This window comes from Lontra canadensis, unplaced genomic scaffold, assembly GCF_010015895.1.
Source record: "Lontra canadensis isolate GAN:19392208 unplaced genomic scaffold, GSC_riverotter_1.0 scaffold38, whole genome shotgun sequence".
Taxonomy (NCBI): Eukaryota; Metazoa; Chordata; class Mammalia; order Carnivora; family Mustelidae; genus Lontra; species Lontra canadensis.
In genome coordinates, this window is record NW_022631032.1 from 17955620 (window position 1) to 17971107 (window position 15488).

The window sequence follows — 15488 nt, forward strand, 5'->3', positions numbered from 1 at the left end:
ATTTGAAATAAGTCTCAAACCTGGGCCTCAACAACCACAGCATTTACACCAAATTTAAGGACAACCCTTGAAGCACCACTACCCAAACTTAAAGTCTACTTTTGTAAACTTCAAGTACACTGCAAGAAGACTACTGTTCTGCATAATATTTATTCTTTCTCTTACAGTTTTATTGAGATACAATTGACATAACACTATCAGTTTAAAAGGCACATGATTCGATGCGTATATATTATGAGAAGTTATGTTTAGTTAATATCCAACACCTCACACAGTTAAAATTTTTTTGTGTGAAAAGAACTTTGATGATCTACTCTCCTAGTAACTTTCAAATACACAATATTGTTTACTATAGCTACCATGCTGCACATTACATCCCCAGAACTTCCTTATCTTATAAACTAGAAGTCTGTACCTTTTGATTGCCTTTACACATTTCCCCCACTCCTGGCAACCACTAACCTCTTCTGTTTTTAGGAGTTCAGTTTTTTTTTCAGATTCCACCATAAATGTGAGATCATGGATTACTTATCTTTCTCTAACTTATTTCATTCAGCATAGTGTTCTCAAGGTCCAGACTGACAAGATATTGTTTTTATGGCTGAATAATATTCCATTATGTGTATATGTGTGTGTGCGTGCGCGCGCGCACACACACATATATAAAACTTTTTCCATTCATTGACAGACACTTAGGTTGTTTCCATGTCTTGGTTACTGTGAATAATGCTACCACTAATATGGGAGTGCAGATATCTCTTTGAGGTAGTGATTTCATTTCCTTTGGATACAAAGTCAGAATTGGAGTTGCTGGATCCCATGGTAGTTCCATTTTTAATTTTCCAAGGAACTTTATCCATTGGTAGCTATACAAATTTACATTCTTTCCAATAGTATACAAGGGTTCCCTTTTCTTCACATCCTCTCCAACACTTTTTATCTCTTGTATTTTTCATAAAAACCATTCTACCAAGGGTGAGATGATATCTCATTGTGGTTTTGCTTTGCATTTCCCTGATGAATGGTGATGCTGAGCATCTTTATATACCTGTTGGCCATATGTATGTCTCCTTTGAAAAAATGTCTCTTCAGTTCCTCTGCCCAAGTTTTAATTAGATTGTTTGTTTTGTTATTGATTTGTGTGAGTTTTCTATATTTTGGATATCAATCTCTTATCAGCTATATGATTTGCATATATTTTCTCCCATTCTGTAGGTTGCCGTTTCATTTTGTTGGTTTCCTTTGCTGTACTGAAGAAGCCTTTTAGTTCAATGTAGTCCTGCTTATTATTTCTGCTTCTGTTGTCAAATGCAAAAAAAAAAAAAAAAAAAAAAAAGAAAAGAAAAGAAAAAGAAAAAGAAAAAGAAAAAAAAGGCAAAAGAAAAAGAAGAAATCACTGTAAAGACTGATATCAAGGAACTTATCCCCTTTGTTTTCTTCTAGAAATTTTATGGTTTCATGTCTTTTATTTTTTTATTTCTTTACTTATTTGACAAAGAGAGACACAGCAAGAGAGGGAGCACAAGCAGGGGAAGTGGGAGAGGGAGAAGCAGGCTTCCCATGGAGCAGGAAGCCCGATGCGGGGCTCGATCCCAAGACCCTGTGATCATAACCTGAGCTGAAGGTAGCTGCTTAACTGACTACGCCACCCAGGCGCCCCTGGTTTCAGGTCTTACATTCAAGTCTTTAATCCATTCCGAGTTGATTTTTGTGTATGGTGTAAGACTGTGGTCTGCTTTCATTTTTCACATGTGACTGTTCAGTGTTCCCAACACCAATGATTGAAGAGATTGTCCTTAACCCATTGCATATTTTTGGCTTTGTCACAAATTAACATATATACATAGGTTTATTTCTGGGGTCTCTTTTTGTTCCACTGATGGGTCTATTTTTATATCAATACTATGTGGTATGATTACTACAGCTTTGTGATATAGTCTGAAATCAGAAAATCTGCTGTTTCTAGCCTTGTTCTTTTTCAAGATTGTTTGGACTGTTTGGGGTCTTTGTGGTCCCATACAAATTTCAGGACTGTTTTTTCTACTTCTGTTAAAATGCCATTGGAATTTTGATAAGGACTGCACTGAATCTGTAGACTACTTTGGGTAGTACAGACATTTAACAATATCAATTCTTCCAATCCATGAGCATGGAGTATCTTCTCATTTATTTTTATCTTCAATTTCTTTCATTATGTCTTACAAGTCTTCAGTGTACAGATCTTTTACCTGCTTAACTATATCTGTTGCTAGCTATTTTACCCTTTTTGATGCAACTGTAAATGGGATTTTCTTAATTTCTCTTTCTGATAGTGCATTATCAATGTATAGAAAGAAATACAACACACTTATGTATATATCAATTCTGTATCCTGAAACTTTGCTCAATTTATTTATTAGTTCTAACAGTTTTTTGGTGAAGTCTACAGTTTTCTATATGTAATATTATATCATCTATAAGTAGAGACAGTTTTACTTCTTTTCAATTTGGATTGCCTTTAATTTCGTTTTCTTGCCTAACTGCTGGCTAGGGCTTCCAGGGCTATGTTGAGTAAAAGCGATGAGAATGGTATTTACACCTTGCTCCTGATTTTAGCGGAAAAGTTTTCAGCTCTTCACCACTAAGTATGATGATAGCTGTGGGCTTGTCATATATGGCGTTATTATATTGAGGTATGTTCCCTCTATGCACACTTTATTAAGTGTTTTTATCGTGAATGGATGTTGAATTTTGTCCAATGTTTTTTCTGCATCTGAGATGACCATATAATTTTTATCCTTTATTTTGTTAATTGGTACATCTCACTGATCTGCAGATGTTGAACCGTTCCTGCATCCCTGCATAAATACCACTTGAAAATGGTATACGATCCTTTTAATGTATTGCTGAATTTGGTTTGCTAATACTGTGTTGAGGATTTCTGCATCTCTGTTCATTAGGAATACTGACCTATAATTTTCATTTCTTACAGTATTCTTGTCTGGTTTTGTTATCTGGACAATACTTGCCTCATAAAAAAAAAAGTTTGGAAGTGTTCTTTCCTCTTTAAAATTTGGTAGAATTCACAAGTGAAGACATCTGTCCTAACTTGTCTTTGTTGGGAGGTTTTTAATTACAGACTCTATCACCTTACTAGTAATCAGTCTGTTCAGATTTCCTATTCATGATGCAATCTTGGTAGTTTGCAGGCTTCTACAAATTTATCAATTTTCCCTGATTGTCCAATTTGTTGGTATATAACTATTCACTGTCTCTTACAATCTTTTATATTTCTGTGTTATCAGCTGGAATGTCTCCTGATCTTATTTAACTTGAGTACTCTCCTTTTTCTTGGTAAGTCTAGTTAAAGGTTTATCTGTTTTGTTTATATTTTCTAAAGATTTTATTTATTTATTGGACAGAGAGAGTGAGCAATCACAAGTAGGCAGAGAGAGAGGGGAAGCAGGCTCCCTGCTGAGCAGAGAGCATGATGCGGGGCTTGATCCCAGGACCCTGAGATCATGACCTGAGCCGAAGGCAAAGGCTTAACCCACCGAGCCACCCAGGCACTCCTTGTTTATTTTTATTTTTAAATGAGCTCTTAGTTTCACTGATTTTTCTTTTGTTTTTAAAAATTTCACTTATTTCCTCAGAAAACTATAGAATACTCATGAAAGAAATTGAGGAAGACACAAAGAAATGAAAAAATGTTTCATGTTCATGAACTGGAAGAACAGATCTTGTGAAAATGTCTTTGCTACCTAGAGCAATCCACACATTTAATGCAATCTGTATCAAAATACAATCAATTTTTTTCACAGAAATGAAACAAGTAATACTAAAATTTGTATGGAACCAGAAAAGACCCCAAATAGCCAGAGGAACATTGAAAAAGAAAACCAAAGCTGATGGCATTACAATTCCAGACTTCAAGCTCTAATCATCAAGACAGTATGACACTGGCACAAAAACAGACACACAAATCAATGGAAAACAATACAGAACCCAGAAATGGGACTCTCAAACTCTACAGTCAACTAATCTTTGACAAAGTAGGAAAGAACTGTCCAGTGGAAAAAAAGACCGTCTCTTCAACAAATGGTATTGGGAAAATTGGACAGCCACATGCAGAAGAATGAAACTGGACCATTTCCTTACACCACACACAAAAATAGACTCAAAGTAGATGAAAGACCTCAATATGAGACAGGAATCCATCAAAATCTTTGAGGAGAACACAGGCACCAACCTCTGTGACCTCAGCCACAGCAACTTCTTGCTAGACATGTCTCCAAAGGCAAGGGAAACAAAGGCAAAAATGAACTACTGGGACTTCATCAAGATCAAAAGATTTTGCACAGCAAAGGAAACAGTCAACAAAACCAAAGACATCCGACAGAATGGGAGAAGATATTTGCAAATGACCTATCAGACAAAGGGCTAATATCCAAAATCTATAAAGAACTTATCAAACTCAACACCCAAAGAACAAATAATCCAATCAAAAAATGGGCAGAAGATAGGAACAGACATTTCTACAAAGGAGACATCCAAATGGACAAGAGACACATAAAAAATGCTCAACATCACTCAGCATCAGGGAAATACAAATCAAAACCACAGTGAGATACCATCTCACACTAGTCAGAATGGCTAAAATGAACAAGTCAGGAAACAACAGGTGCTGGCATGGATACAGAGAAAGGGAGCCCTCCTACACTGCTGGTGGGAATGCAAGCTGACACAGCCACTCTGGAAAACAGTCTGGAGGTTCCTCAAAAAGTCGAAAACAGTACTATGGTTTTTGCCCCAAAGACACAAATGCAGTGACCTGAAGGGGCACCTGCACCCCAATGTTTATAGCAGCAATGTCCACAATAGCCAAACTATTTAAAGAACCCAGATGTCCAATGACAGATGAATGGATAAAGATGAGGTATATATATTATCTATCTATCCATCCATACATAAATACAATGGACTATTATGCAGCCATCAGAGAGAAAAATGAAATCTTGCCATTTGCAATGATGATGGAACTAGAGGGTACTATGCTATGTGAAATAAGTCAATCAGAGAAAGACAATTATCACATGATCTCATTGATATGAGGAATCTGAGAAGTAAGACAGAGGATCACTGATATGAGGAACCTGAGAAATAAGACTGAAGGGAAGGGAGGGAAAAATGAAACAAGAGATTAAGAGACTCCTAATCTCAGGAAACAAACTGAGGGTTGTTAGAGGGGAGAAGGGTAGGAGGGATTGGGTGGCTGGGTGATGGACATTGGTGAGGGTTATGTGCTATGGTGAACATTGTGAATTGTGTAAGACTGATGAATCACAGACCTGTACCTCTGGAACAAATAATACATTATATGTTAATTTTTAAAAAAAGATTATATAGGAAAAATTTTTTTCACTTATTTCTACTCTGATCTTTGTTATTCTCTTCCTTCTAGTAACTTTGGGCTTGTTTTTTTCTTACTCCTTGAGGTGAAAAGCCAAGCTGAGTTCTTTCTTTTTTCTATTAATGCAGGCATTTATTGCTATGAACTTCTCTCTCAGAATTGCTTTTGCCATATCCCATTAAGTTTTAAGTATGCTGTACTCTCATTTTCATTGGTCTCAAGATATTTTTTGCTCTTTCTTTTTTGACCTACTGGTTGTTCAGTAATGTTTAACACCCCCCCCCATATTTGTGAATTTTCAGCTTCATTCTTTTGATTTCTAGTTTCAGAAATCTGTGGTTGAAAAGATGCTAGATGGGATTTCAGTCTTAATTATGAAAGGCTGTTTTGTGGCCTAACATGATCCTGGAGAATCTTCCACATATGCTTGAGAAGAATGTATATTCTGATGCTTTTGGATAGAATATTCTGTAAACACCTGCTAAATCCACCTGCTCTAATGTGTACTTTAAGCCCAATGTCTTATTTATTTACTATCTGAAAATTCTTTGAATATAATTAGGTTTTTATTAGCTTGTTATTCTGGAAATCTATTTGTAATACTTAGAATTCAGTAGCTAGCTTATACGTTTTGATTTCTAAGTTATCTACTACATCCTCCATAAAACTATTCTAATCAACTGTCAAGGAGTTAATGGGAATTTTAAATTGATATAACATGAAAGAATAATTATTTTAAAAATTATTAGTTTTACACATATCAGCATGAACCTTCAAATACATAAAATTATGGCAAATGTTAAAACCCATCAAACTAAAATTCCTTCTGACTCAGATTTCAGTCTTCAACTATGTAAAAAGGTATTTTTATAGAAGGTCATGACAGTTAGTCGATACAGCATGAACTTTAAAAGTTAGGAACACATTTCTAATTACTCCCTAATCTTCTGACTTGTTAGAGCTCTATTTTCTACAAATTATAAAAGCCTTTTCAATCATTGTTTGCTGAGCTACTGGGGCTGTGTTCAGTAAGACACTTATGTACTTACCTATAGTTTTAAAGGCTTTTTTTTTTAAATTCTAGAATTTGTTGAGTAAGAATATTCTATACAGAGTCTATTTTGTTTCATGGTCTCTCTGGACTGTGGAAATAAACTCTTATCTGTACTTCCCTCACAGTTAAATAACTCTTTCCAGTTTATCATTTCAGATTGTGACTGGATTTCACAATGGGGAAGAGAGAATTTTTAAGAGACTATATCTAAAAATCACTAAAAAAATGTAATTCCTGACACCAGGAATTTACTTATTTGGCAGGACCAAATAAAGTTGAGTAAAGAAAGAAGGGCTGCTTAAAAAAATATATTAATAACCAAATTTTGAGTATCTATGATGTACCAGCAGCTTTTCTAGGTATCTTAACTGCAACATCTCATTTGCTTTAAACCTATAAAATCTGTATTATTTCCACTTTTTGGAAAAGGAAGTTGAGCCTGAGAGATTAAATAACTTCTCAAAGATCACAGAGGTGCTACTAGGTGGGACCAAGATTTGCACCTAAATCTGTCTGGACACTATCTGCAGTGCCTCTCATGGCAACATATAGACTGGTTTATTTATTTATTTTTCATCTGTAAGTTGAAAATGAAGGTTCTGGTTTAGTAGATACTTGGCCTTAGATTTCATTCCAGATCCAAGTAAGTTTTTATTTATTTATTTTTTCTTAGAGTCTAGGTGGCAGTTTGAAGAAAAACAAATCATTTGTTTTCTTTCCTTTTTACTTACCTGAACCTTGTAACCACACATTCCCACATTTCCACCTCTCCCATTCTCACTTCAACTAAAGACTTGGGAAACTGAGATCAAAATGTAAAGCCTAAACTTATATTACTAGGGAGTCTGAGTGGCTCTGTCAGTTAAGCACCTGACTCTTGATTTTGGCTCAGGTCATGACCTCAGGGTCATGAGATGGAGTGTCCTGGCCCCACAACCCACCCACCCCTTGTGCTGGGTGAGTAGCCTGCTTAAGATTCTCTGTCTCCCTCTCCTTTTGCCCCTCCCCTCCCCACCCCACCATGGGAGTTTACATTCTAGTAAGAAGAGAATGATAGGAAATGACTAAGTAAAATTTTAGAAGGATATCAGATAATAATAAGTACTAGAAAAAAATAGATAACATGGAGAGGAAAAGGATGGTGACAGTGGTGGCAGTGATCAGGGACAACTTCATCCCAGAGGTAACATTTCAGGAAGGACATAAAAAAGGCAAGTAAAGGAACAAGTCATGTGGTTACCTGAGAAAAGAGAATTTGAGGCTAAAGAAGGAATATTTCAAATACCCAGAGATGGTAAGCCAGTGCCATTAGAGTAGAATGTGCAAAAGGGAGAGTAGTAGAAATTGAAGTCAAAAGAAATTTGGAGCAAGGAAAATACAGTATGAGACCAATGTAAAAACTTAGTTTTATTCTGAAAACTTAATTAGTGACTTTATTTGTCCAGCCCAAAACAGCTACATGAGCTATTACCTCATGAAACTGGTAAACCACAATATAATACTAAAAGTAGTTTTCCAAGACAGGTTGAAATAGCATTTATACATATATAGTGGTTAATTTTATACATTATTTCTCTTTGAATTATTTAAAAGAAATTAGTCATTCTCTCAAATGCTTATTTCAAAGCTGATATCTGATATTACTATATTCATAAAGCTCATCTGACTACTGTACTTACAAATATGAAGAAGTCAATCTTCTGTAAGTAGCTCAAAATCCCTGATGCAAAAATTCACTTTAAAAGCCAGGTAGTGAGTCAAATGGAACATCTGAAGTTTCTCCTAGATTATAAACTAAAAATGGGAAGAAGAACCCTCCACTTTAAGTCATAAAATCTTTATGTTAAAATGGAAGTAAATGAACAGAAATCTGTGTTAAAATAAAAAATGAAGTAGAGTTCTTTTTTTTTTTTTAAGATTTTATTTATTTATTTGACAGACAGAGATCTCAAGTAGGCAGAGAGGCAGGCAGAGAGAGAGGAGGGAAGCAGGCTCCCCGCTGAGCAGAGAGCCGGATGCAGGGCTCGAACCCAGGACCCTGAGATCATGACCTGAGCCGAAGGCAGAGGCTTTAATCCACTGAGCCACCCAGGCGCCCTGAAGTAGAGTTCTTACCCAAAGTCCAAGACATTAAACTAACCAGAATGTACTGTTTCTAACATAGCTATGTCTTAAAAGAAACTGTTTCTTAGACAATGTTTATAAAGAAAACTGCATATATAAACCTATATCCCATCAATTCATATTATTATAATAGAAGCCTCAATCAAGAGGAAATATGATTTTTTTTCTTGTACCTCCTCAGTTCTCATTTCTAGTAAATTTAAGCTGCTAACTAGTGAGCTAGCATCCATAGAGGAACAGATTCTTTCAAGAAAGTGCTTCTATGATGAAGTTACTCATGAAGAAACAGAAGAATATCAGCTGGGGAGCACTAAGTAATGTATATGTTGTACCCCTGAAACTAACAGTTCAACAAAAAAAAGTACTAGCTGGGTCAATATTCAGCTATACTTAATTCTATATGATCATGCAATCTGTTATAAAACCCAGATTTTAAAAATTTTATGTATATATGAAATGACAAAATTCTGTTTAGGTTTTCTTTTTTAGAGAGAGCAGAAGAGAGCACAAGCAGAGGGAGAGAAGAGAAGCTCAAGCAGGTTCCATGTCTAGCACGGTGCCTGATGCAGGCAGGGTTCAATCTCATGACCCTGAGATCAGAACTGAGCCTAAATCAAGAGTAAGACGCATAAGTGACCAAGCTACCCAGGCACCCCTCTATTTAGGCTACCGAATGAGATCTTCATTCAAAAATTCTCTCAGTGCTCCTACTCCCAAATATGAAATGAATGATACTATTTCTCCAATTGCAATATGTGTCAATCTATAATCTGGCAACATAAACACAATACAAAAATGTGCATCCTTTTCCAATAAATATAATAATCTGGCGACAACAAAAATATTTCTAAGCTCTGTTTGACTGCAGGCAGTTTGATCACAATAGGAGCTATTCCGTAAAAAACAGTTCCACCATTACTGCATACTGCAAAGTCTTAAACAGTTTAGGAGAAATTAAAAGATAAAGTACAGGTTTCTATTTTACAGGCCCTCAAAAAGAGTCAGATAAAAGCGATTTAAAGACAGACACCTTGCTGGCATCGCTTTCAAAATATATCCCAATCACCCCATTCCTCACTCCCTCCACTCCTGCACTTGGTCCAAGCCACATCACCTCCTTCTGGCAGAAATGCAATTGTCTCCCAGTCACTCTGTGGTTAATCAGGCCTACTATGAATATTCTATATAATGCCTGAGCCTAGATATTGTTCATCTCACTCTATTATCCTGACCTACTTTTTCATTTTTCTATAGCACTTAATCATCTTCTAATATGCTCTAACATTTACTTATATTTACAGCCTGTTTTCCTTATTGGAATATATACCCCCCAAAGGCAGTCATCTTTGTTTTGCTCTTCGACATACTTGAAGCACGAGAACACTACCTGGCACTTTGAAACAAATATACAGAAATAGTCAACCAGGTTTCATAAATATTAATTTGACAAAAACATGCATGATGTGCTCTTATTAACCAGAGCTTTATCATACCAGATAAAATAAGCAGTTCGATGATTTCTGCATCTCCAAGATAGGCAGCAGCGTGCAGTGGAGTTCTCTTTTCATTGTCCTATAAGAAGAGGAAAGGTGGAATGTAAGTTTTAATATAAAATCAATTTCAGTATACTTTAAATGAAGGAAAACCATTAACTACCAACTTACTGGTTCCATAACCCTAGTCTAAGCAACCCATTAACAGATTTATTCTGTGCTAGGAAAAGAAAGGCAAAAAAAAAAAAAAAAAAAAAAAAAATTTGGTCTTAAAGGAATGGCTTTATTAAGTAGAGCAAAAATAAAATCTAAGGTGACAGAAAAATAGCTTCTTAGGCTTTCTTTGAGTAAAAATGTCTATGCTGCTGATATACATAGGCAAATTTCCTTTATTTCATCCTATTTTTCCTCTCAATATACTTCCACAGTTTTACACAGTTTGGAACCGTTGACCTAACTAAATAAAACAAAACTTAACAAAAGGTTTGAGTATCAAAAAATGTTTCCACGGGTACCCCAAAACTTTTCTCTGGGGATTTGAAGCTATCCCTTAAAATAACCTTAAGGATTTCTTAAAATTCCTGCCAATTTTATTTGTGGCTTTAAAATAGATTCCTATCTTTGGAAATATAAAAAATGCATAGTCTTCTATTTTGCCCAGTGAAAGAAACCATCAACAAAACAAAAAGGCAGTCTACTGAATGGGAAGAGGTAGTTGCAAATGATAAATCCCACAAGAGGTTAATACCCAAAATACATCAAGAATCTAAATGACTCAAGACCAAAAAAACAAGCAATCCAATTAAAAAATGGGCAGAGGACCTGAATAGACATTTTTCTGAAGACATACATAGAGTCAACAGACACATTAAACTAACTACCGTCACTCATCATCAGGAAATCAAATTAAAACCATAATGAGATATCATTTTACACCTGTCAGAATGGCTAAAGTCAAAAGGACAAGAAATAACAAGAGTTGGCAAGGATGTGGAGAGAAAGGAATCCTGTGCACTGTTGGTGGGCATGCAGCGTAGCCACTGTGCAAAACACTATGAAGCTTCCTCGAAAAATTAAAAATAGAATTACCATAGGACCCAGTAATTCCACAACTGGCTTTACCCAAAGGAAACAAAAACACTAATTCGAAGGGATACACGTGCACCCCTATGTTTATTGTAGCATTGTATATAATAGCTAAACTATGAAAGCAGCTCAAATGTCCACCCACAGATAACTGGATAAAGAAGATGTGTATACATACACAATGGACTATTATTTAGCCATAAAAAAGAACAAAATCTTGACATTTGCAACAACATGGATGGACCTAAGGGGTACCTAAGTGAAATAAGTCATTCGGAGAAAGACAAATACCACATGAATTTATGACAAATTTATGAAACAAAACAAATGAAAAAGAAAAAGACAAAAAAAAAAAAAAACCCAAAACAAAAACAAAAACAAAAAAAAACCCACTCTAAAATACAGAGAATAAATTGGTGGTTGCCAGAGGGGAGATGGGTTGAGGGAATGGGTAAAATAAATAAAGGAGTTTCAGAGTACACCTATCTCGACAAGCACTGAGAAATGTATAAAATTTTTCAATCATTACACTGTACACCTGAAACTAATATAATAATAATGTATTTAATTATACTTCAATTAAAAAAAATACTCTTTCAAATCTTCCTTCAAGAAAGAAGATACACCTAATGCAAGGCTTGATGTACCTCCTTTCCCCTCCCCCCCCCAAACACCAATGGTATCCAGTTTGAGAAGCAAGATCTTGAGGCAGAATCACATTCAGGGATTTTTAATTCATATTTACACCTCATGTAAAGTTACAAAAATGTTTCTTTTTCTTTTTTTAAAGATTTAATTTATTTATTTGAGAGAGAGAGAAAGAGAATGAGAGAAAGAGCAAACGCCAGGGGAGGGGGAGAAACTGTCTCTCCAACGAGCAGGAAGCCCAATATGGGCTCAATCTCAGGAGCCTGGGATCATGACCTGAGCCGAATGAACCAACCCAGAGCCCCAAAAGTGTTGTTTCTGAGAAAGCTTTTTATTAAGACTTATGTTGAAATTTACACCCATTTTTTGGATAGAGGATCTGAAATAGACTGTTAATTGTTTTCCATTATTTATTTTCCGTTTGTCCATAGGAATAAAGTTGCAGCTGGTAATTTACCCATGGAGTGAGAGAATATACTCCTAAGTCTGCCTTTAAATTTTGTTACTTAATGTGGACCAGTATGGTTGGTATGTGAACTGCAAGTAAAGACACAACTTTCAGGTCATCCTCAACTTAAAAGACAGCCACCTTACATCTGGATTAATACTTTCCCACTTCCCACAGGCTGGAAGGCAGATGTGAAACTGAGCCAGCTTTTAACCCTACAGAGGTAGGCCAATATCCTGGAAGACGGTCATGATTTTGAATGATCTTATAGAACAGACTTGCTCCACAAACCTGAACCACTAAGTCCTATAACAACTAGGAGAAATAAATTTCTTTTTAAAATATATTTGTGTGTGAGAGCCCAGAGAGAGAGAGAGCAAAGGGAGAGGGAGGCAGAGAAGCAGATTCCCTGCTGAGCAAGGAGTCTGATACGGGACTTGATCCCAGAACCCTGGGATGATGACCTGAGCTGAAGGCAGATGCTTAACAGACTGATCCACCCAGGCATCCCTAAATTTCTCATTTAAATAGGTATTATACTGGGGGCTATTTTACCATATTAGCTTTCAGGATTTAAGAAAATGAGTTAAGTTTATTTCACATCATAATAATTTTCTAGTTTGGTAATACCCCACTTACTCTAAGAAAGAATAGTCAGACAATTGAGAATAAATTAGGGGAAAAAAGCTGCTAGTCAAAAGAGGGGTTAAAAAAATATTAATAGGCAATCCAAAAAAGGTTTAACAGTAGCATATAAAGGTATTATAAATATGTGTGTAAAACAATTATCACTGGCTCTTCACTGGCTTCTTTATATAATTTTAATATATTTGTAACATTGTTTTTGTCCTTATAATAGTAACAGGTACTTCAGTAAAAGGAGGTTGGCATAGTGACTATCAATGTTATTTAATAAGCTAAGAGCTCGTCTCTCTAACCGCAATTAATTTCCATAAGAGCATATTTTTTTATTCCAATATATACTTCAGCAAACAGAATGCTTTGCACAAAAATCACTGAATAGTTGTTGAAAAAGCTAACATAGAACCATCAAAATCTCAGGTTTATTCAAAGCTGAACCCTAATTTAGTCATTTTAATAAAAGATCCTTGATTTAAGGCTTTTCAGTGTTAATCATTAAGACAGCAAACTCTAGAATGTTTAAGTATGATCAGACTTAAAAAATTGAGAAACATATCTATTACAAAGGATAAACCACACACACAGTGCACACACAAAGTGAGTCATTTACGTGTAAGAGATGTCTGCAATTCTATGACTCAATGCCTTGAATACTACTCATGTATTTTATGACTCATGAGCATAGTTTTCCTCTCTACAAATCAAACTGAAGGAAAAAAGAACACTTTGGTTAATTTTAAAAGAAATAAATTTATGAATGTATTTAATTTACTACAATTAAATACTGAAAATTACACAATAAAGTATTTATTTAAGGTCTCTTCAGCAAAATTTATTAAAATAAAAAAATGACTATCCCATTTTATGTACTAATTTTATTTCAAGGAATCTTTTTAAGATAATCTAATGTATATGCAAACAAAATAATTAAGTATATTTATAGATTATTGTAGGAAGGAAAATAATGGAAACAACTTAAATGCCCACCAAAGGGGAATGATTAAAATGAAACACAAGAAGTTCCCTATCAACCTTCATTTAACCAACTCATAGAATTAATCAATAGTCTCTGTTTCCTGAGTAAAACTAAAGGTGGCTTTGGCACACCACGTATTTTGACTATTAGGGTACCACTAGTAAGCCCTTACGCTTTTGTTCCCACGACTGGGTATCTATTTATCAAGGGTAGGATATGTTTGTTACCACAACAGTTTGTTCAAATTGTGCCTGCAATCATAACTATGTGACTTAATTAAATATTATTTAAACTGATAAAACAGGAATGAAAAAAGCAAATTGTTTCTATGATCACTAGGTTGAACATCGCATGAAGACTCAATAAAGGTAAGCTACCACAAAAGGAGCTACTGAATTGGGTGTGGCTGAAAATTGAATCACTAAGGCAAATAGCAAACAAATGAAGATATTTGATTCTTCAATGTCTAGATTCTCCCATCACTTAAAGAAACCCAAAATGGGCTAAAGATAATGCACTGGGGGTAGATCTGTACAAGGAAGATAGAAATGAACAATGGTGTCAACAAAAAAGCCTTGGCTCAATTACAAAACAAATGGCTGGCAAATACATATTTTTGCAGTAAAATGCTTAAAGATCACTTTTTATTGCTCCCTCTGTTAGACTGATTTAAATCTTAACTACCAATTATGAAAGTTACCAGGTAAGAGAACTTCTAGATGAACATCCATAACATGAGACACTATGTAAGCGTTCTACATCCAATCCCATTGTGTGGGTTATTTTCCCTCCGCACATCCAGGCAGTGCTCTAATACAAGGTGGTCTTGCCATTCAACTCAATTCTGATACTATCAACTAGGAGAGCATTAGATCCCACAGGCTATAGGTTCAGTCCTATAAAACTCTGCTTCCCCTGGCCCCCACTTCAAATGCCGATAGCAAGTCCAGGCTGTGTACACCTGTGCTTCTTCTAACCCAACAGCTATTAATCAGAGGTTCCCCTGGCTCCCACCTTGCTGTGGTATTCACAGGGTTCAGGAAACCAGTTTTCTCACTAGATTACCGGTTTATTACAAGGATATTAGAAGATACAAAGCAACAGCCAGATGTCAGAGAAACAGAGTGAGATGCTGAACAAAGAACTTCCATCCTGGTTATACCAGGTGTCCAGCACAGTTTAAGTATTAAGTGTTTCTGGTTAACCAACTCAGAAGCTCTCCAAACTCCCTCCTTCGGGGGTTTTTATGGAGGTTTCATTACATAGGCACAACTGATTAAATTGCCATCCACTGGCAAATGAGCTTAATCTCCAGCTCCTCCACTCCCTAAAGGTAATGGCAGGCGGGTGGGAGAGAAAAGTCCCCATCCTCTAATCACAAGGTTGGCTCCACAGGCTACTTGCCTCCATTCTAAGCTTTCTAAAAGTCACATCATTAACACAGAAAAGGTATCTTTCATTGCTCTCTCACAGGAAATTCCAAGGGTTTTTAGGAGTTGAGTGCCAGAAATAGGATTATAAATCACAGTATCACACTATGCTCCCAATTTAAAATAACAAGCAGACCTCAATGTTCCTTATCAATGGAAAAGTCTCTAAAGCACAGTGATAAATGAAAAAATGCAGGC

General features: G+C 35.7%; 1 protein-coding gene across 11 annotated transcripts in view; it reads right to left on the reverse strand.

Annotated features, from left to right (window-relative positions):
• The window catches only part of ANKRD28 (ankyrin repeat domain 28), a 202071-nt gene that overhangs the window by 73470 nt on the left and 113113 nt on the right, over positions 1–15488 (reverse strand). For all 11 annotated transcript variants that reach the window (XM_032869753.1, XM_032869748.1, XM_032869752.1 and 8 more), the window contains one exon: positions 10061–10139. In XM_032869753.1, the coding sequence (XP_032725644.1) occupies positions 10061–10139 (79 nt within the window). The remainder of the gene's footprint in view (positions 1–10060; positions 10140–15488) is intronic.